This window comes from Sinohyriopsis cumingii, chromosome 2 (genome assembly GCF_028554795.1).
Source record: "Sinohyriopsis cumingii isolate HCF-2022 chromosome 2, ASM2855479v2, whole genome shotgun sequence".
In the NCBI taxonomy this organism is placed as follows: Eukaryota; Metazoa; Mollusca; class Bivalvia; order Unionida; family Unionidae; genus Sinohyriopsis; species Sinohyriopsis cumingii.
In genome coordinates, this window is record NC_142962.1 from 29099119 (window position 1) to 29123906 (window position 24788).

The following is a 24788-nucleotide window of genomic DNA, read 5'->3' on the forward strand; positions in this document are numbered from 1 at the left end:
AAATTTAGGTATAAGTCACTTTACCTACTCACTGCACTGGGATGCAATAAACTTAGGTATAAGTCACTTTACCTACTCACTGCACTGGATCATTATAATCAGTACGCAAGAAAATCTTTAATGAAAACTCAGCTAAAGTTCATTTATCGCATCCTGTTACGATAATTAGTTCACTTTCTTCCTGTACTCTTGGTATACATTTTTTAGAACACTGCATACATAGCCCTATATGTCTCTTGCCTGGACCTTACACTTCTCAGGTTGCAGCCAGATTTTCTCAGTCTTTGCGACAATATTCTTAATGGCTCAAGATGATATCACTGCAAACCATCACACAGAGAAAATCGATACATTGCTTTCAGCCGTTTTCTTAAACAGGATTTTATTGTTGAATCCTTTGAGGAATTCAGACCTTGGACTCGAGGAGAATCAACAATTGTTTATTACAGATTCCAAATGCTTTTATCCCTCTCTCTCTCTTTACATTGGTCTACAAAATTCTAGTGTTACAGAAGATTAAGATTCAAAGGCCAATAGTGTGGTAAACCTTTTAGCTCCATAGCTGAGAACCATGCCACGTCAAAACTACAATGAGCTTGTTAGGAACACAAAGCTTATGAGCTTGAGTGCTTCCAGCTGTTAGGTACTGATTTCTGGATGTAACGCGGCCAGATTCTGCAATCGTACCACGTGTAATGCAGCATATAGGAATATCCCATAATTACTTCTGACGAAAACCCCGCTTAGAAACAGAACAGAACACAATACAACGCAACAAAAATGTATAATTTCTTACAATAGGCATATGAGATAAACGACACCACACAATACATATTAAAATGCGTGTTGGTGTAGTGGGGAAAGTCCATATCTTATATTAAAATGTGTGGTGGTGTAGTCGGGAAAGTCCATATCTTATATTAAAATGAGTGGTAAAGTAGAGGGGAAAGTCCATACCTTATATTAAAATGCGTGCTGGTGTGGAGGGGAAAGACCACATGTTATATTAAAATGCGTGGTGGTGTAGCGGGGAAAGTACATATTTTATATAAAAATGCGTGGTGGTGTAGCGGGAAATTCCATATCTTATATTAAAATGCGTGGTGGTGTAGAGGGGACAGTACATATCGTGGTGTAGCGGGGAAAGTGCACACCTTATATTAAAACGCGTGGTGTTGTAGCGGGGAAAATACATTTCTTCTACTAAACTGCATGGTGGTGTAGGGGAAAAGTCCTTATCTTATATTAAAATGCGTGGTGGTGTAGCGGGGAAGTCCATATCGTCTATCTAAACACATACCTTTGTCTTTCTGTGTGTCTTTGCCGCCAAACAAGATGTCGCGAGTTAGAACTGCCGGCGGCACCCATGTTTTAATATTTTTTTTAAAAAGAAAGACTTTTTTGTGGTATTTTTATGTTCAAACGTTCTTTTAGACTCGCTCATCCCCAACTGTTAGTATTTTTCTAAACACCCTTTTTTAAAATTCCCGTTCAAGGAGTAGCAATTAAGCTAGGGATATATTAAAATGCGTGGTGATGTAGCTGGGGCAGTAAATATGATACATTATATTATACTATATTATATTATATTATATTATATTATATTATATTATATTATATTATATTATATTATATTATATTATAGTTGGTTATGTTATGTTACATTATATTATATAATATTATACTATTTATCATACAGTCATATATATATATATATATATATATATATATATATATATATATATATATATATATATATATATATATATATATATATATATATATATATATATATATATATATATAATTCCCCTGTGTATGAATACAGTTTTGCATTGCTAACCCACAACACTCTCCATGGTTGCGCCAGCTGTGTTGATCAGACTCAGCCCTGAGCCGAATTTTTTTCCATGGCTCTTCTCTCTTCCTCCAAATCCAATTTGAGGCTTCCTCGACCTGTTTGCCGGCCTTGGTGATATGTCTATTTAATTTGTATTATTTGTAGCTTTTTCTTGCCTGCCTGTATATCTGTATTTTGCACTTGACCTTGCCCAAAGTCAAATTCATGGTGTTCCTGACCAGTGACATTTATTTTGTAAACAACATGATACATGCTAATATTTCTCTAAGAGTACAGGTTAAATATTCAGATAATCATATTTAGAGGCAAAATTTGTTTATCTGAATCTGAGTCTGTGATTATATAGTTTTTCACTTGGAAATTCCTAAACTTGTTGACATCTTTCAATGTTTTAGACAGGAGGCTGACCTTCATGTCAGCTCTGTTATTGTGTCTTAGGTTATTTTTTAATATAATGTTGTTTTCTTGAGAAATTACTAATTCTTGCCTTATTATTTTGAAGCAGAATCAATCAAAGTTTTGAGTTCAGTTTCGGATTTGTCTGGAATTATTTATTCAAAATATTATTGAATGGAATTACAAGGTGCTACATAATATTTTTGAACCAAAGAATTAATTTGGAATTACAGTAAATTATGATAAGTACATTTTTGGATTATATAATTGTGATAATTCACACGACTTAGCACGTCATCACAATCCAGGTCACTGGCACATTACATATTCGGGACTACAGGCACATCAACACATTCGATATTAGAACTTATGTGAAATACCACTAAAATTTAATTGGACTTGTGATAGAACTTCTAGGACTCTTTTTTTGATTTAATGCAAAATACTGAAAGTTCTTTTTAAATTATCACTTTATATTCTAAAGAAGAAAATTATTTGTGGAATTTTACAAAACGTTGTTTTCACTGTTTTTTATTACTTAGTTTAAGACCATAGAGTCGTAACATTTGGTGACTAACGTCCTGCGGTCAGCTCCTGTAATCCCGATGACTCCCATTGCAAACCAAAATGTCTGTGATACAAACCCACAGCATCCTGTTTCCACCGGTAGATTCAAGGCCTTCCGTCCATTCTGCTGGCACTCATGGTTAAGTGGCTGATATTTGGTAAATTTCTTCTCATGGGCCTCCTCCATTTTAGCTTCCCATGGCCATGTCAGTTCTAAAATATCACCTGTTTTGGTTACCTCCTGACCACAGTACAATATCAGGTATGAAGCTAGTGTTGAGATGTCCCTTGTGAATTTCATCTGTACTTTTAGATATGCCTGCATTTACCAGTCCTGCGCTGTTGTCAAGACGCCTCTTGCTTCAGTCTTTTGTTTTAGTGTCTCACATCCTCTCGTAAATCTGCGGAAAATTGAACCACTATTCACTTGTTGTTTCTTTCTTCAGGTTTTATCTTTACTAACAGCAATATTAGTAAGTACTTGGTAATAGCGCTAACGATAACGACCTTCTTGCAGGAGCATAGCACGTGCTCTAAATGTGCGAATCTCCCACAAAGTTTATAGTTTGGGTTATCATTTAGTTCCTGTGTCTTTAGGTTTTAGGTGTAGGGAGAAGCCATCACTGTACGTAAGAGGAAAATGATTTTCTGGGCAGTAACTCTCCAGATGTCACTCCAAGATAGTTTGCTGGACCTCACACCTTCCCAGCGTCGCCAATCCCCATTTTACCTCATCGTGACAGCTTTGACTTGACTGTCTCCCTCATCTGCAAAACGAACATTTTTTCTGGACAATGGCACGCTACTCTTTGATGCTTACTAAATGCCATGTACTTCTGTTCAGACTTCACAGCCCCAACCTTTCTGTTGCTACTGTGCCTACTATGTATATGTGTCTTTATCTGGATTCTGCCTCTTCAACTGATGCCACACACATCTTACCTTTCAGTGCTTCCACTATTGCTTCTCTCACTTTCTCATCTGCACTATTTTTCAACATCATCACCTGCCTGGCCTTATTCACCTTGAACTCACCTGTCAGAGATGATAGTGGCAACGGAAGCTTGCTGCCGGTACTGTACAAGCTGATAGTGCTGAAGCTCGATGGTACTCTCATCCATTGTCGCAGATATGTATTGAACATTAGCTCAACTGCTTCTACGGCCGTCAGTAGGACTTCCCAGAAAGCTCATTTTTTCTATGGCTTCAACCCGGTTTTTGGCTTATCGCTTCATGTCTTCTGTACTCTCACTGTCATTCACGGAGTCCTTAAACCACTTGCCGAAGCTCTTAATTGATTGCTTACTCAGAGTTGGTATCACTTCCTTTCCTATTCTGAATCTGTATTTATCTTGCACCTTCCCTTTATGTGGAATGCTAGCTTATACGTTGGCGAGGTTTAACCACAGCTGTCAGCTTTGTTTTTCTTGGATTTTCTGAATGATCTTAGATAAGGTTTTTGTATGCTCACGGCAACCAGGTAATTATTCTGATAGCGGAGCAAACGGATGATTTAAATCATTCTGAATCCCCAATAAACTCATGATTATTATTTGTCTGATTCCCATGTAAACTGATGTTTTCCATTGTTCCAGTTCCCATATAAACTGACGAGTTCATTCTGATTCCAATGTAAACTGACGAGTTTATTCTGATTCCCATGTAAACTGATGAGTTCATTCTGATTCCCATGTAAACTGATGAGTCCAACATTCTGATTCCAATGTAAACCGATGATTTCCATTGTTCCAATTCCCATATAAACTGACGAGTTCATTCTGATTCCCATGTAAACTGATGAGTTCCAACATTCTGATTCCAATGTAAACTGATGAGTTCCATAATTTTGATTCCAATGTAAACTGATGTGTTCCATCATTCTGACTCCAATGTAGATTGATGACTTACGTCATTCTTATTCCCATGTAAACTAATGAATTCATTTATTCTTAGTTGTCAGTTTGCACGGGAATCGGAATGACCAAAACCGTCAGCTTAGATTGGAATCGGCATTATTGAAATCATCAGTTTGCACGGGAATCGGAATGACCGAAACCGTCAGCTTAAAAGAGATGCAGAAGGACTGAAATCCTCACATTGCACAGGAACCAGAACGACTGAATGTATCATATCACAAAAGAATCAGAACGATTTAAATCCTCATATCATATCACACGGGAATCAAAACGATTGAAATCATCAATTTATATAGGAATCAGAATGACTGCAAGTCATCAATTGACAAGGGAATCAAAATTATTAAAATAATCATTTTCACGGGTTTCAGAAATGGAGATCATTCATCGTTTTACACTCTAATCAAAACGATTTAAGTAATCAATTTACACGGGAATCAGAATGGTGAAATCATCTTTTTACACGGGTTTCTGAAAGAGATCAATCATTAATTTACACGGGAGTCAAAATGACTGAAATCCTCGTTTCACGCGTTTCAGAAAGAGAGCAATAATGAATTCATATTGTAATCAGAAAGATTTAAATCGTCATTTTACATAGAAATCAGAATGATTGAAATGATCCATTTACACGGGAGTCCGAATGACTTAAATCATCAGTTTACACGGGAGTCAGAATGACTTAAATCATCAATTTATACAGGAATAAGATTGATTGAAATCGTCAGTTTGCATTGGAAACAGAATGACTGAAACATGAATTTAGACGGTAGTCAGAATGACTTCAATTATCAACTTACAGGGGAATTTGTTATGCATATTTGATTTAATTTATATTTTAATCAAGTAAACAACTTTTTAATTCATTTTTACTGTTTGAATGATAATAGTGAAATTGAGGCTGAACTGGAAACGTGACCTTAGACGTGTAGATACCTTCTAAACCATTCTGGAATGTGATCACGTGACCCTCATACGGGTATCTGTTTTGCGCATTATTTATATAACCTTTGTCTATAGAGAAATAATCTCAGTTGGACTTTTACTTTGGACACTGGAAAAGTGATTGTTTGTGACCAGTTTTGAGTTACATTTTAATTTTTCTTCAAATTATTTGGATTCTAAAAGATTAATTCTTTTTCCTGGAAATATTTGAGTGATCATGCAGAATTCTTGGACAAAGACGCTTTAAAATTTTAGTCGGAAATTCAAACACCGGAATATTATTTTCTGTGGAATAACAAAGAACTGTGGACACTACAGCACCATACTGACTACAGTTTACGTCATCGCCTTCCATTTTGGATTTTTCGTCTGGACTCGAACTTAAATTCATTAGAACATTTCATTACTAGGACTTTAATTCTTGCATTATTCTTGGATATTTTTATATTTAATTCTTAAAATCGTAAGTTCTTAAATTTTTTTCATTTTTACATTGTTTTTTTTTCCGGGAAATAAACTATTTAAAAAAAATTCAAAGCTTGTTTTCTTTCACTCTTTCTTTTGTTACGGTTTATTGGAGCCTAAACACGTAACATAAGAAATTATAGTGATTGAAATCATCTGATTACGATGTTGTGTATATCTATATTGTCATTTACTTTTGGTGATGAATGTAGACTTCAGTGAGCTACAAATTCACTATTGTTTGCTTTCTTGTTCTATATCTTGAACCAAAGGAATTTTGCTGAACTTCGCAGACAACTGCATCGCATGTGTATATCGCACGCTATTGTACTTGCAACGGCATCAAAACTTATCACAAACCATGGTCGTATATGTCACGGCATCAATATATAGACAAAGTTCTGCCGATTTCGCTGTGCTACTTATGTGCATTGCACCCGATTTATTACTTTTCTTTAGAACTCCTAGAGTTGGGTAAACGGCCTGTGGTCGACATATTGTTATGTATATTTAATTTGTATTTCGTGTTGACATTTTTCTCCATGATTATATGCTATGTTTAATTGTATTGTGTAAATGACCTTGGTCCAAAATCAAGTTCATGGTGTACCTGACTAGGGACATTGATTTAGTAAACAACAGAATACATAGCTAATATTTCTCTTTGAGGTTAGATTAAATATTAGGATTATAATTATAGAGGTAAAAATGTTTATCTGAATCTGAGTCTGGGGCATTGTTATTTATTATCTTACCCCATGAAAAAATCTGCTGTACCTGATGTTTGCAATGTTCTTTGTTATAATTTTAGTAATAAACCTTATCTTGTTGACAACTTAGAATGTTATAGGAATGAACTTTGACCCTCAAACTGGTTATATAGTTTTGTCTTTTAATATTTTTTTAATATAATGTTGTTTATTTAAAGAACAATTATTTATTCTTGCATTAACATCTTAAAACAGAATAAGTCTTTCCGTTGTGTTCAGATTTTCATTTGGGTGGAATTATTTATTCAGAATATTATTCAGCGGAAATACAAGGTGCTCATCAATAACGTTATTGGACAGAAACATTAATTTGGAATTATGGTGAATTCAGACAAGGAATGTTTGGATTATATTGTTGTGATACATCAAATGACTTTAGCACATCACCACAATCCAGGCCATTGGTACATTACCACGTTTGCGTCTTCAAGCACATCACCACATCTAATGGAGCTTATTTAGAATACAACTGGAATTCAATTGGATCTTCATGCATTTGGACTTGTGATAGAACTGGTATAACTATTTGGGATTTAATTCACAATACTGTCAGTTCCTTTCAAGTTTTTAATTTTGTATTCTAGAGTATAAAATTATTTGGTGAATTTTTCAAATCTTGTCGGTTTTCGCCCTTTTCGGTTACTTAATTTAAGACCATAAAGTCGTAACAATATACTTTCATGCACGTGTTACTGATCTAGATAGCCCGCCCCCGCCACCATTTTACACATGCATTGTTGTGATCCTCTCCGATACGTTTCTGCAGTTGTAGGGTACCTGTGACATAATTATGGTCATTGACCCGCCTATAGAAAATGTATGGAGTTGTAACTTAGTAGTTAAATTTGTCACGTTTTCAAATAATAATGTTCTGTCATGAATTTAAGACTAGCCTTAGCCCAAAGCAAGTAACATTTATAAAGTGTGCAATTAGAAATTATGGCAGGGTCACATTGAACTTTCTACAAAATAAACTGGAAGTAGTCCTGTATGGTTGAGCCAAACACAAATTGACCAGTTATACGTAGCAAATCATAATGTCTCTGACAAACTTTGATTTCTAAGGAATCCGCTACAAAAGTTGCTATACTTTTCAGGACATCTTGTTATAAAACCCTGGTCGAATAGATTAGTCAATTCACGATATTTTATAAAACCCTGGTCGAATAGACTAGTCAATTCACGATATTTTATAAAACCCTGGTCGAATAGATTAGTCAATTCACGATATTTTATAAAACCCTGGTCGAATAGATTAGTCAATTCACGATATTTTATAAAACCCTGGTCGAATAGATTAGTCAATTCACGATATTTTATAAAACCCTGGTCGAATAGATTAGTCAGTTCACGATATTTTTTGCAATACATCAATCGGTTCCAAGCATGTTTCCTTTTCTGCTTAATTTACACACACACACACACACACACACACACACACACACACACACTCCTCTCTGTCTCTCTCTGGTTTTGGGTAGCATGTGGCTGTGTGAATCCGTCATCTCAACCGCAGTACGAAGGCGATTTGATTACAATATATTGACGTTAATAATCACAGACGTACATATACATATAAGTAGGAAGTAAATAACAAAAGTTCTGGCATGCAAGGTCAACCTTACCTTGTCTGCCGCGGTCAACGCCATAAAATAACCAGTTAAATTGTCTTATTCAGATGTCAACATCCCAACTCATAAATGGGAGTGATAACGCGTAGAGTTCGTGTGCTTTGGGGCAAAGAGGGTTGGGTTTGAGGCGGGGAATATTATTATAAAAATAGTATTACTTTCCTGCAGAAACATAGTTACAGCATATTAACAGTCAAGAAAATATTCTAGAGCTGGTTTACATTTGTATAGCCCATTAATAGTACCATATGGTATGCATCAAAACAATGCTATTATAAACGTATTTCATTAACCACACATTTTCCTAGACAAGCATTCTATCATCTCTGTCTGCCCTCGGTTACCTACGTCAAACTTTGCATATAGATGGCTAGTCCATGAAAGTTTACACGGTGGTACATTGCATCCGTTTCTTTCATTTCGCCGGACCCGCGTCCCGTTTCACAAAACAACGTACGTCCAAGATTTTCTTAACTTTTTAAGTACGAGATTCGTACGTGATTATGGGTGTTTCGCTAACGAGAATTACGTACGTTTCTTCCTAAGTTTCCCTTTCAATTTTACGTAACTTTTCGGCAAGTATGAGGCAGCCGTAATAGGCAAGTTGTTTCGTAAGTATATTTGACTAGAGTGCGAGTCACGGTGAGAGGGTTGTTTTGAGATGCGCCCCGGCATTCCAATATATACCGTATAGCGGGCGTGTCTCTATTTTTTTTTTTTTTAAATCATATTTATAAATGTTCTTTGTGAAACAAATAAATATGCAAACAATAATAATATGTAGGATACATTTTATTTCTTGATAAAATACAAACACGCTAGATATCAAGTCATCAATTTTAATTAAATTCCTTCAAAACAACGGCAGGAAAATTATTTTTATATACGGTATGTCAGGGTCAGTAAGTGCAGACATGCAGAAAGGTATTCCATCCGACGTGATAGAACATATAATGCTATCAAAAAGATAAATCAAGATGCCGAAAATCTAAACCAGATTAGACAAAGGTCTTTTAAATACCTTCTATATGGTAAGAATACTTTTTTCTTTTTCGTGTTAACATGCGACGATGTCAAAATTTCCACTCTTTTTTGGTAATAGCGGCTCTCTTTTAATGTCGTTGTTTTGGATTATCGTCATTATTCTGCGCATGCGAGGAAATATATGGCGGTCATAATGATCTTTTTATGTTTATTATTCCCCGTATATAGGTAGCAAGCAGTAGGTCGGGAAACCATTAGGCTGACTACCACATACGTCAGTATAAGCTCACACTACTTTACAGGGAATGATGATTAACACTGTACGTAGTATTGCATTCTCATTCTGAACCCAATACAGAGTTTAATATTTGCTATGAGAGAGAGAGAGAGAGAGAGAGAGAGAGAGAGAGAGAAAGGAAAGTATTCATTGTAACCTTTTGTTGAAAACGACAACAAAAGGACATTCAAGTACATTTTTTAATTCAAAGGAAATAAAAGTTGATAAATATATTAATGTAATTAGATAAACATTTTGATATAGATAGCTAAAGAAGTATGCTTTAGCCACTACCGTCAACAAGTAAGTTGAAATATGTTTATTCATCGAATTCTATTATAACTTGACACTCTCTCTCTCTCTCTCTCTCTCTCTCTCTCACACACACACACACACACACACACACACACACACACACACACACACACACTGTTTTCACATTAGACAGACATAGCCGCTACCTGTCTAGAGCGGAAATAAACTAAAGCAGATACACATTTTAAAATATGAAAATCTGGATTTGTTAAAAGTGTATTTATGTTGCACATAAAAAACACTAGTTACAATTGTTATATTATTTAAGAGATTAGCAGCCTTTAAAGGGTTTGGTCTTAAGGTTTTTTTTTTTGTTGGACGGGGTGGGGTAGTGCTGCCAAAACAAACAGCACCTTGAGGCTGCAAATATTAAATCCGTCGACACTCTCTCTCTCTCTCACACACATATACACGCACGCACGCACGCACACACACACACACACACACACACACACACACACACACACACACATGCACCCTATCTTCTTTAATCGGAAATAGTAAATATTTTTCATTCAATATGACCACGCATTTTTGGCCCGATATTTTTTGGCCATAGTATTTCTATTGTTGTTCTTGTCGACATCTTCGTTGCCGTCCTTAGTAATTATCCTGCATGTGCCCTATTATATTTTACCGATTTATTATTTACCTCCCATACAAAAGAGTAGCTTACGCAAAAAATTCTTTGAAGTACGAAATGTTCCTACGGATATCTTTGCGAAACACACTTACAAAATAGCGTAAGATTTTCTTATGCTTAAAACTTAAGAAAATTCTGTGCGTAAACTTACATTGCGTCGTGAAACAGGGCCCTGGTCATTCCTCAAATTCGTGCGTACGTCTTTGTGAGTATTATATCCATTGTATAGTTTTTCTCCTTCTTTAACGTTTGAAATTACGGAATTTAACTGAAGGTGGCGGAGTGATGCACTGGAAATTTATTAGCGGCAAGCGTCTTTTTCAGATAACGTTAGACAATTCTATTCCAAATAGAATTATCCATAAAGAGTTGTTTCCCTTATATCATCTGTTCATATTCGACGCGAGCCTGCTCTAACAGATGATTGTGTTTCTAACTTTGTGTCGAACTGCGTGTCTTTGAAGTGTAAGATATAAAATCTGAGTTGAAAACAGCATTTTCCTTATCTTTTGACAAACTCGTTCAGGTACGGGAGAAATACTTTGAGCCACCTGAAAACAAATCTTCTCTAATATTTAGTATAAAAAGTGCAATACTTTAGGAGACGTATGAAAATATATAAGAAGGAATTAAAGAAAAATTAAAACAGAAAGAAAAATTCTAGTGTATTACAAATCCTAATAATGAAAGCTAAAGTGCGTGGCTATTATTATTTATAGATCAAGTAGTAGTAGCAGTATTTCTTTCATATTTGTTATCGAAAAACTATAGCGGCCTTTATAACATTACTTAGCGTCATGGCACGGAGTACATAACTTTTAGGAGGTACTTAGCCATTTTAACGTAAATATAACCAACATTCATAATAGAAAGCTAACCTAATAGGCAGGTGTGTTTTGTTTATTTAATTTGTATTGTGCGTTTAACTTTTGTCCATGATTATAAATTGTAAACATAAAGATTACATAGCTAACTTTTGTCCATGATTGTAAGTTGCAAATAAAGTGTTTGTGCAACAAGAGTTCAAGACCGTTATTTAGACTAGGCTCTTCCGTTGGAAATCTTCACATTGTATTAAGATATAGGTTAAGTGAAAACAGAGACGGCATCAGGAGTACGCGAAGCCTAGGGCCGACCATGACCGCGCGGGGCCAGAATATCGGTATCTCGATTGGTATGCTACTGCAAACACTGATTATGTCTACTCAGTTGACTAAGTTGACTTCGCAACTTTGCGTGCATTGCGTGCGGCATGTATCAGCGTTTCCGATTTTCCGGAGAATATAGCTTGACAAACTCATAAGGACGACCTTAGGCCTGAAGTGCGGGGCCCCCTCAAGAGCGGCGCCTGGGGCTGTCGCCCCACTTGCCACCTCCAAACGCCGTTCATGAGTGAAAATGTGTATAAATAGGGATTTGATTATAAGATTAAATGATCATTGTCGGGTATTTATCGATGTGTACATTTAACCTAATCACTCGCAATGTTTCGTTAACTCTGTGAGTGAATCGGTAAAATTTACACATCGATAACTACCCATCCTTGATCATTTAATCCTTGTAATTCCAATTTAATTCCTTTCTGTCATCATATCGGCAGATTTCAAAACATTTATTATTAGGTTGCTCGAAGTTTTCTTTCATTAGCCTCTTCATTGTAACTGAATACATAGCTCAATCTTAGCTAGCCATACATACATGTTATGCTATTTAAACCAGGATATTCCCATTTTTGACATTACGCTTGAGTATAACACGTATTGTTATATCATTCTTTAATTGGCGAAATATGATTGGTTCAAAAGGTTATACTTTAATGTATACTCTCATTAATTTAATGCATTTAAATGATTCCTAACATAATGCGATCATGTTATTACCTATTTTTTCCTGGGTACAAATAGTCTGCATCGTGTAATGGTTCTCTGATGCATGTGTGTTATTGAAGTATAAACTTTTTTTGAGCCAATCATATTTCGCCATTGACGTGTGTGCCGCATAGTGGACATTTTTATATAAAAAAATGATAGTCGCTTGTTTACGATTTGTGCAGTGAAAGGACAATGTCTAATTCTTCTTTGAAATATGATTCCTAAAGTTGAATCGAGTTAATGATAAGTAAAAACTTACTTTTGCATCTACCAATGTTCTGTAATTAAAGAAAGGATTATCGTAGAGTCGCAAACGTGATACATGTAGTTCTTTTCACCGGTTGTCACATGAGCTCGCAGTTGTCCCAAGAGACAAAATTCGCCAAAATTGCACGTTTCGGAGCCCGTAACTTCAGTTTGGTACAACGCAGTAAAGTCTTTTATGGCTTGATGAATAGAAAAATATCTCAGGAGTAAAACAAGCCACATGGTATGGTCATAAGCCTTTAAAGATGGAAATAGTAGAAGGAAATCGAGGATGATCAGTGGAACCAAGTATTTGGAAGTTAGGTACCTTCTCTCTTATATAGTAAGATAGAGAGGGTCCTATGTCAGAACGCATTGTGGGGGTAATCTAAGGTATTTTTGTCAGTCTGATTTTCTTCCTTCAGATTATTCTTTTTTATTCTCAACATCAAGCTCACGCCGAACACCTGTGTAGACTGGGTATATCTTATCCAGCAAATCGATCTGGTAAAAAGTAAACAAAAAGCAAGTTGACCTGACATCGATTCCAAGGTAAGCATCAACCAAGTATGTAGTAGCTGACCATGTCAACTGGGTTAGAAGCGGTGTCTATATCTAACGGCGGACGTGCATCAGTCCCCGTACCAACCGTAAAGTGCTTGATGACATGGTGCTCTATGCTCTATGTAAATTTGATCCATGTATTTTTTCAGGGTTATTAAAAAGCTTACTTTTATTTTTTATATTTGTTTAGTAATGGCGACAGTAATTTAATGGCGGTTGTGCTTTGTTTCAATAATCTACAGAGGTCTTGATACGAATGGTCTTTGTAATGCAAACGTTGGTTTAAACTGGTTCGGCTGTTGTTTGAGAAGTCAAAATGTGCAGAAATTCATGCACGGACGATGGACGAAGTACGACAGACGCAAAGCCATACCATACCGTACTTATAGCCAGGATAAGCTACAATTGACCAATCAGCGTCTTGAAATACCGTCATATTCAAATTTCTTGCCTCATTTTTACGTGTCCACATGTCCATTTCTCCTCACCTATCTCTATCGGACTCCATCATCGTTGTCAGAAACATAGGTGTCATGGGTCGAATTGTTTTCAGACATTCGCAGAGTTGTCTCATAACTCATGAAAGAGTTGCATTTGAGTCTAAGAGTCATTTTATTGATTGATATGGCGATATAGCAAAAAATAATCTATTGAGAACATCAAACAATGCCCGTCTAACAAATTCAAGAGAATTTTGTTCAAATGACTAATGTCAGAAAGAAAGAAAGCATGAAAGAAAGAAAGAAAGGAGCAGTAAAAAAACAAATAAACTTGTTCAGTGCAATGGTATATATTTGTATGGGGCCTTAGTTCAATGTAATTTCATATCTTGCCTGTGGCCGCTGTTCAGTGTAATTTCGTATCTTGTCTGGGGCTGTTGTTCAGTGTAATTTCATATCTTGTCTTGGGCTGTTGTTCAGTGTAATTTCGTATCTTGTCTGGGTCCGCTGTTCGGTGTAATTTCATATCTTGTCTGGGGCTGTTGTTCAGTGTAATTTCATATCTTGTCTGTGGATGCTGTTCGGTGTAATTTCATATCTTGTCTGGGGTTGTTGTTCAGTGTAATTTCATATCTTGTCTGGGTCCGCTGTTCGGTGTAATTTCATATCTTGTCTGGGGCTGTTGTTCAGTGTAATTTCATATCTTGTCTGGGGCCGCTGTTCGGTGTAATTTCATATCTTGTCTGGGGCTGTTGTTCAGTGTAATTTCAAATCTTGTCTGGGGCAGCTGTTCAGTGTAATTTCATAACTTGTCTGGGGCTTTTGTTCAGCGTGATGGTGCATCTCATAAAGGGATGTGTTCATCGTAATGTATCGTGTTTAGTGTAATGGTTTTCTTGTCGCGGGCGTTGCTTAGTGTAATTGTCTAGGGGCCTTGTTTAGTGTAATGGCATATCTTGCCCAGGGGCCTTGTTTAGTGTAATGGTATATTTTGTCCAGGAGCTTTGTTTAGTGTAATGGTATATCTTGCCCAGGGGCTTTGTTTAGTGAAATGGCATATCTTGCCCAGGGGCATTGTTTAGTGAAATGGCATACCTTGCCCAGGGGCCTTGTTTAGTGTAATGGCATATCTTGCCCAGGGGCCTTGTTTAGTGTAATGGCATATCTTGCCCAGGGGCCTTGTTTAGTGAAATGGCATATCTTGTCCAGGGGCCTTGTTTAGTGAAATGGCATATCTTGCTCAGGGGCCTTGTTTAGTGAAATGGTATATCTTGTCCTAGAGCCTTGTTTAGTGTAATGCTATATCTTTCTTTGAGCCTTGTTTAGTGTAATGGTATATCTTGACCTAGAGCCTTGTTTAGTGAAATGGCATATCTTGCCCAGGGGCCTTGTTTACTGAAATGCCATATCTTGCCCAGGGGCCTTGTTTAGTGTAATGGTATATCTTGTCCAGGGGCCTTGTTTACTGTAATGGTATATCTTGTCTGGACCGTTGTAATGAATCAGTTGTTACAAACGTGCACGCTAGCATTGTCTTCCATACATACTTACCTAACTACCTGGAAAACTGCCCACCAAGTTACAGTTATGCATGAATACCAACATTGTATTTTTTCTATTAATATTAGAACCTTTGCCATGTACACCACTTTTTGTTTTAATTCAACAGAACATAATAGTTCAAAATAATTCAAATATTCTCAAAGACTATTTTGTTTATTTACTCATATAAATCTAGATACATTTAAAGACCAATAAAGTCAGATAGGTAAACTCAATTCCACACATTGTTACAGTCGTTATTCCATAACAAACTTGTATTCACATCAACCATTTTTTTATCATAAAGAATATCGTCTATGACATACAATAACACCTGCATATACACCAAAACAAGAAAAATACCACATGTATATACAACAAAAACAACAAAAATAACACCTGTAAACTAACTGATACGATTGCAAAATAATTTACAGACAGTGTAAGCCGTTTTGACTGCACACAAACATACACTCATCATCGATAACTGTGCACCTTCATCAGAGTTCTTTAATCAGTATCCGAATTACTGTTCCATATCGCAGTCGTTCACTTAGTCTCATAATCACCGTTTCTTGTCACAGTCTTTACTCAGTCTGCTAACTACTGTTCCACATCACAATCGTTCACTCAGTCTCATAATTACTGTTCCAAGCCAGTCGTTCGCTCAATCTGTTAATTACTGTTCCACATTACAGTCAGTCACTCAGTCTCTCCAATAACTGTCACACATTACAGTCGTTCACTCAGCCTGCTAATTATTGTTCCATGTCAGATTCATTCACTCAGTCTCATAATTACTGTTCACGCCACATTCGTTCACTCAGTCTGCAAATTACTGTTCCACAATACAGTCGTTCACTCAGTCTCTCCAATTACTGTTCCACATTAGAGTCGTTCACTCAGTCTCTCCAATTACTGTTCCACATTACAGTCGTTCACTCAGCCTGCTAATTATTATTCCACGTCACAGTCGTTCACTCAGTCTCATAAATACCGTTTCACTTCACAGTCGTTCACTCAGTCTCATAAGTGCTGTTCTACTTCACAGTCGTTCACTCAGTATGATAATTACTGTTCCATGACACAGCTGTTCACTCGATCTCATAATTACTGTTCCACATCACTGTCGTTCACTCAGTCTCCCAATTACTTTCCATGTCGCAGTCATTTCCTCGGTCTCATACTTACTGTTCCACATCACTGTCGTTCCCTCAGTCTGCTAATTATTATTCCACGTCACAGTCGTTCACTCAGTCTCTGAATTATTATTCCACGTCACACTCAGTATCCTAATTAATTTTCCATGCCACACTCGTCCACTAAGTATAGTAATTACTGTTCCACATCACAGTCGTTCACTCCGTATCCTAATTACTGTTCCATGTTACAGTTGTTCACTCAGTCTCACAATTACGTTTCCACGTCACAGTCGTTCACTCAGTCTGCTAATTATTATTCCACGTCACAGTCGTTCACTAAGTCTCCGAATTATTATTCTACGTCAGTCTTTCACTCAGTCTCCAAGTTACTATTCCACCTTACAGTCTTTTACTCAGTCTCATAATTACTCTTCTATAGCATCCTAGATATATTTTTTAAACAATCACATCAGTTTCTTCTTACAAATCCTTAATGTGCATTTGCTATTTGTTCAACATCAATAGTATAAATATAATACATTTAAATAATTTTTCAACCACCCTAAATTAATGAAATAAAAACAGTTATATATATATATATATATATATATATATATATATATATATATATATATATATATATATATATATATATATATATTGCCAAGTGTATGTGCCATATTTTTGCATATATCGCGTGCTCATTTTATACTCAGAACCCTCTGTCATCAATCTTTACTCAGCTCCGAATTTTAATTGACAAAATCCTAACCAATCAGAATGCTTTATTTATCTTTTTCGAGAAAGATTTCAAACTTTGGAGGAACTTTTGTTATTCGAAATGCCGAGTAAAGTTATAACACCGAGGGGTCAGATCTTTAGGCGCCTTATGCAGATCAGCTAACAGCTTAGACCTCGATCTGCAGACACAGCTTGCGATGGTACATCGTGGTTTATGCTTTTACACATCTTGCGATGATAGATCGAGGTTGATGCTTTATACACTCGCGTTTACGCATTACATATGGGTAATTACGCATTATATATGGGTAATTGCGCATTATATATCGGTAATTGCGCATTATTTATTGGTAATTACAGTCCTGGTGCCTAAATGAAATTGTGCAGTATAACCAAAAGGGAGTGAATTTTAAAACTCGAAAACAAAATTAGATTTCATTGGAATGTGAATAAATCATTGTTGTTATAATATTTATATTTTTCATTAGCTTTATACAGATTAAAGCATATGTTTATATTCTTGTTTACTTTACAGCTTTCAAATTATTATACATATTACATCACAAACACAATATATTCAAATTTAAGTATTATCTCAAAATTATATATTTTTTCTCCTCTATTTGGAGATGGACTAAAAGTCAGACCGGCTGGTGTACCCAGCCTCTCCAAGCAACAGGATCGGCTCCTTTAAACTGAAATCCTAACTAATAAAAAAAATGGTTCGCAAGATTACTATTGATATCAAACCAACCGTTACAATCTAGCATATCTTACAATGTTTTCTCTCAAAAGATGGGTTATTTACTATCCAGATATGTATTCCTGCATTTCTTCTGCAGACGATAGCGGAGAACATCAACCGAGTCAACTGCATGAGCGGAAAGACAAACATCGCCAAATATTTTCAAAACAGTATAACACTTGAATTTAGCCAGTACAGTGGCTTAAATATCGGAGATAAATGAGTACTACAGTTGGTTTCTTTTATTTTTCTGTTTCATCGACTTTGCAAATGATATATTTTATCGAGAAACAAATATGGTCAGAGTATAACAGAATATGTGTCTTCCTCTTTTTTAAGAGGTCGAAGCGGCCGACAGATTACAAAACAAATGGAAAATAAATGTGTACACGCTAACTTTTTAATATCGCAGTCTTGCCAGCATGTAATTCATATTGAAACACTTGTGCATGTACGCATTTTGCTTAACTGTCAAGGTAAAAAATTGTACATGTATACGTTTTTCTAATGTACATATGTAAATTGTTTTTCTTTAAGCTATAGACCGTCTACTCCAAACTCAGAACCCTTAATTACATCAAGCAACCTAAGTCGCAATGGTGTGAAAACAATCCATGACAGACACGGTCAAAGTATCAAAGCACAATCAATGCCGGACTGAGTCAAGGTATCAATGCACAATAAATGCCGGACTGAGTCAAAGTATCAATGCATAATTATTGCCGGACTGAGTCAAAGTATCAATACACAATTAATGCTGGACTGAGTCAAAGTATCAAAGCACAATCAATGCCGGACTGAGTCAAAGTATCAATCAATGCCGGACTAAGTCAAAGTATCAAAGCGCAGTCAGTGTCTAACTCAATCAAACTATCAAAGTGCAGGCAGGCACGTAACTGCAACAATCCAATTAAAATCAGAGTTCCACTGTCCTGGGTGAACATCTGACAGCGACCACTTAGGGGTCATGTTCTGGTGACCTTTCAGTTAGCCAATGAAAATGCAGCTTTCAGAAATCTGAAAGTGAAGCAAATGGATAGACCCACACTGATGCTCTTCAGCTATACTGTTCAGTCTCAACAACGCGATGTAAGGCTTCATCTGATTGGCTAATAAAATTAGCGAGTATGATAATAACATGTATCACCAGAACATGACTCCTAAGCGGTCGCTGTCAGATCTTCACGTAGGATAGTGGAAATTTGAATTTAATCAGATTGTAACTGCCTTCAGTATCCCGTGCGCAGTCAGTATCTGACTCAATCAAACTATCGAAGCACAGTTAATGTCTGACTCAATCAGGTACATAACTGCCATCAATATCCCACGTTCTCGCACACTATTATGACAATGAGGCGTTTAGACAATTACCATACCGAGTTGAAATATCAATGGTTCAGTCAGGCATTATTGTTCGCAAGATTCTGATGTTTTGCTGTAAAGGATCATGGATACATGCAAATAAATAAATCTCTACTTGCACGACACTCCAAGACGCGGTAACCTTTAAATGCAAGATATATTCTTTAAAACGTGTGCGGCCGAGTGGTCTAAAGCGCTCGTCTTTACCATTTACTGCCATCTCACTCCTCTCCGTGTGAATTCGAGTCTCGGCCAATGTGGATATGTGCGAAAGTTTGTCAGTAGTTTCGCTTGTGTCGTTGGTTCTTCCCTGGGTTTCCCGGATTCTTCTTCCACCAGTTATAATGGCCGCCATTATATCGCGTACTGAAAATGGCGTTAAACCAACAGCGAAATCAGCTGCCTCCATGGAAATGATATCATACACCAGAATGGCAAATCTTGTCTATATGGAAATAGCATACAATAAATTGTCAAATTATGTACCTATAGAATTTACAACATATACTAAACTGTCAAGTCACGGAAATGACAACATACCCACACTGTCTAGTCTCGTCTCTATGTAAATGACAACATACACCAAACTGTCAAGTCTCGTTCTTTACCATATCTGACAAAATCTTGAAGCTGACTTAACGCAGAGGGCATATCGACAGTGAATACGAACCGTGGTGTAAGTTGAGGCCCCATATAATAGACATTTATAGAGCAAATATGTGTTGTGACAGAATGAAATTGATAACTGTGAATGGGTAGGCATTACTTGTAGGTAGCCACCATTACACGCTCCTATATGTTACAACTGAACAAGCTAAAACAACATAGCAAAGAGGGATGAAAAGAAATACAAATTAACTAGACGAATGAAAAGAAATACAATTTAACTAGACACCTCTTTTTGTAAATCACTCTATTTTATGAAGTTAGAAAGTCAAATAAATTTTACATTGAGCTTACGTTTAAAATCTTTCACATAAAATTGTATCCAGAGTGCGGGCGGACCGACACAAGCACCTACAAATGAACATGTACATAGGGGATAAAGTGATCGACAAGAACTATTGTCATCGTCTTATTCTATCATACACATCAGATCATGCTATATATTAATTGATACAAAGCAAATAAGACCATTTTGAGCAAGGGTGGTTGTTATGTAACCTTTTATTCGCGATCTTGTATTCCTTAATTTTGATATAAATTGCACTTATTGGCTTCTCATAGAAGGTATTGAAATGTAAAGTTAATAAACAAATGGTATTAAAGTAAGTAAGTGGGTAAATGGTTATCATCATTATCATCATCATCATCATCATCATCATCAATTTGTTGTATAATCAATCAATTCTTTCATAATAAAGCTATTATTATTATTATTATTATTATTATTATTTATATAACTGTTTCGATAGCTGACATCTGAATGATAACATTTCGTTATCGCCGCTTTCATTTATCGATCTACACTGATATGACTATTTATATTTGCTCGTGCTTTCTTCTTTGATATAAAGAGACACGCTTGTTTGGTTCAGTCGAACAAAAAAATAAAACGAGACCTTAATTCCGTATCCGAAAGCTGTATTTTTTTTAATATTCTAAATTGCTATTGCGAAGGAAATGTTCACTGATTTTAGTTGTTACTTGTCATGAGTACATAGTCCACAATGGTCGAACGTCTACAATAAAATGAACAAAAACCAAAGTAATAAAAAAATCTATACCTGTAGCTGTATTAGCAAAATGTGTACATGTTACTTTGAAATGCTGACATGTCACTCACAAAACTGTAGTAAAATATGTACAGGTACAATTTTCAGTTGTAGATCGGCATTTCCACGGTTTAAAAACATATTTATATTTACAATTTTCAATTGTAGACCGCATTACCACGGTCTAGATACATGTATACATGTACAAATTTATATGCCTTTAGTGTTGTAATTTGTCGGCCGCATTAATCAAAATATCTAAATGTTGCATAAACTTACTAAAGCTGGGAAAAGAGAGCGAAGTTGTTTTGGTGACATTTGTTTGCTGTAGACAAATGTATTTCTCAAAACATTTTTAGTATTTCCAATCTGCTGGCATACGATAGCATATACATACCCTTTAGGCTAGGTAAATATGGTATACAATAGGCTAGGTAAGTATGGGATACAATAGGCTAGGTAAGTATGGCTGCTAGGTAAGTATGGCATACAATAGGCTAGGTAAGCATGGCATACAATAGGCTAGGTAAGCATAGTATACAATAGGCTAGGTAAGTATGGTATACAATAGGCTTGGAAAGTATGGTTTAGGCTAGATAAGTATGCATACAATAGACTAGGTAAGTATGACGTACAATAGGCTAGGTAAGTAAGGCACACACACTGCTAGGCAAGTATGGTTTACAATAGGCTAGGTAAGTATGGTATGCAATAGGCTAGGTAAGTATGGTATACAATAGGCTAGGTAAGTATGGTTTAGGCTAGATAAGTATGGCATATAATAGACTGAGTAAGTATGACCTATAGTAAGCTAGGTAAGTATGGCATACAATAGGCTAGGTAAGATTGGTAGACAATAGGCTGTGTAAGTATGGTATACAATTATAACATAGTCAAGATTATTCTGAAAATTAAAGATCACAGGTAAACATCAATAAGGTGATTCGTAACGTGCTTACAACAGCCTTTTCCATGACAGACTGGTGTACCAACTACCTTTAGAAATGATTCGATTTGATAAAAAAATATCCTTGATATTTTTCTGACGGTATAAAGGCAAAACTTTATTTGTTTTCTGTGTTTAAATAGGACCCTCAATTAACATACGCAGCTATGCCTTTGACGGTGTTCGAAAGGAATGTAGCCGTTGAGAAATGTCAGCAACATGTGAAACTGATGTCTGAATTAGAGTTATAACAGAAAATATGAACCATGGCATGCACTGTCAAAAGCAAGGCCATATTGCCCCCAACCCTTACGAGAAGTTATGAACCATGGCATGCACTATCAAAACCAAGACTATATTGTCCCTTCTTACGTGAAGTTATGAACCATGGCATGCACTGTCAAAAGCAAGGTCATGTTGCCCCCCCCCTTTACGAGAAGTTATGAACCATGGCATGCACTATCAAAAGCAAGGCCATATTGTCCCTTCTTACGTGACGTTATGAACCTTGGCACGCACTGTCAAACGCAAGGTCATATTGCCCCCACCCCTTACTTGAAGTGATGAACCATGGTATGTCCCTTCAAAAGCAAGGGTAATATTGCCCCTCCCCCTTACTTGAAGTGATGAAACATGGCATGCACTGTCAAAAGCAAGGCCATATTGCCCCCTTTAAGTGAAGTCATACAATTTATAAAAGATATGTAAGACTGCATATTCGAAAATTCGATTGTTACAGTTAATACAACATTGCTACAGGTAAATATAACATTCTTGGCTGCACGCTTCGAAAATAGTATAACCGTGCTTAGCAAAAGAAAACTAAGGCGATACATATTTTTCCATTGAACCAAAGGAAGTAACTTAAGACCACGAACATGCTTCCATTGAACCAAAGGAAGGAAACTAAGACCACGAAATGTTTGCATTGAAGCAAACGAAGGAAACTAAGGCCACGAAATGTTTGCATTGAACCAAAGGAAGCCATGAACACGAGATTTTATTTTAACCATAGGTTTTAAAGGTAATAAATATATTAATTTTTTAGCCGAGGGAACCAAAATGCGCTTATTCTCTTATTAATTGCTCTTGCAGTCGTCCTTCGATGACGGCGTGCAGTAAATAGATCAAGGCGATAATGTCATCGGAGCGGCCGTATTGTTTGGGAGAAAATTATCTTAGTAAGAAATTTAGAAAATTAATAGACAATCAGCATTAGCATCAAATGTGACTAAACTTCCGCAGCTTGTCAGGAAAATCTATATATGTAGTTCGACTTTTGACAGTAATTCGCTTTGCTCAGTACTGTGACATCATTTTAGCTTAATCGTCAGCAATTACTACAAAATAAACCCCTTTTTGATGGGATTTAATTTGAAATGGTACACCAATCATCCTCTTGAAACAAGGAGCATAACGTAATTGTTTTTATGTTTTGGACCGTTAATAGAAGTGATCATAGCTATTGGCATTATAAAATATATATGTCGTTATTTAACATTATTGGTCAGCTATGACAAGCTCTTCTTACTTAAATGAGAGTTCATGCCGTTGTCATCTTGCTCTCACAAAGTTCTAATACATATACAATAATCGCTCGCTTTCAGTATGTCAGGACCAAAATAAATTTGTCTACAACAATAACTGTCAAAAGTAGTTGGGTGTTTTGCAAATTGCTTCATTATTCCACTCACCAAACTTGGAGTTGTACAGTGGTTGGATCATCTTTAAAATGCTTAATCTAAGCCTGGATGTGCATATAAGGTCCTATACTAACATTTTCTTCCATCAGTTGTAGCTTGTTTGCTCGAAATTCTCTTTAACCGCTACCAGTGCAACATGTGCTGCATTACGATAATACATATAATGTGCTTATCTAAGAGAACACGTGCCGCCCCAATAGATAGACACCTAGGTAGTAGCCACTATATAACATATAAATTCAAATAATGTATTTTTTGGTTGTTAATTTGCATCGAATATTTCCATTATTAATCGAAATATTCTTAAAATAGCAATATTTTCTGAAGAAAATCAAAGGTTTCACAGAAAATCCTAATAAGTAAAAGCTTTTATCTCGGTAATGGCGATTGGTCAATTACATATAGAGCTTTTATCTCGGTAATGGCGATTGGTCAATTACATATAGAGCTTTTATGTCGGTAATGGCGATTCGTCAATTACATATAGAGGTTCTCTTCTTGATCTTAAAGCACATTGTCCACTGGTTGCATAGACGACGGAAGGTTTCGGTTATCTTCGGGACTCGGCCGTTGTTGATCTCGTAGCTGGCTCAGACCGAGGTGGAGATGGCCCCACACGCTTCTTCATCATTACTTTCTTCTTCGTAGCACTCTTCTTTCCGTCACAACCGTCACCGCAGCAACATTGCCAGGTGACACAAACAAGAATTAGCATTCCTATGAAAAAGCCAACCCCCGCTAAAACTCCTGTCAGCATCTGACTACTGAAATAAGCCTGAAGTAAAGAAAAGTAGGCTATTATTAGTAGTAGTAGTAGTATAATTATTATTATTATTATTATTATTATTTTATTAATAATACTATTATTATTATTATTATTATTATTATTGCAGCCGTATTTGTCTTCAGATTGATAAATATGTACGGCATGTAAATTTAATTGGATTACTATCTGCCATACACGATTTTGAAGATTTCCCGCAAGGTAATGAAAGACCTTG

General features: G+C 36.1%; 1 protein-coding gene across 1 annotated transcript in view; it reads right to left on the reverse strand.

Moving 5' to 3' along the window:
* Positions 1-15588: 15588 nt before the first annotated feature.
* Positions 15589-24788, reverse strand: part of LOC149804538 (uncharacterized) — a 62527-nt gene continuing 53327 nt past the window's right edge. The window contains exon 3 of the mRNA XM_089941314.1: positions 15589-24562. Coding sequence (XP_089797440.1) covers positions 24338-24562 — 225 coding nt within the window. The 3' untranslated portion in view covers positions 15589-24337. The remainder of the gene's footprint in view (positions 24563-24788) is intronic.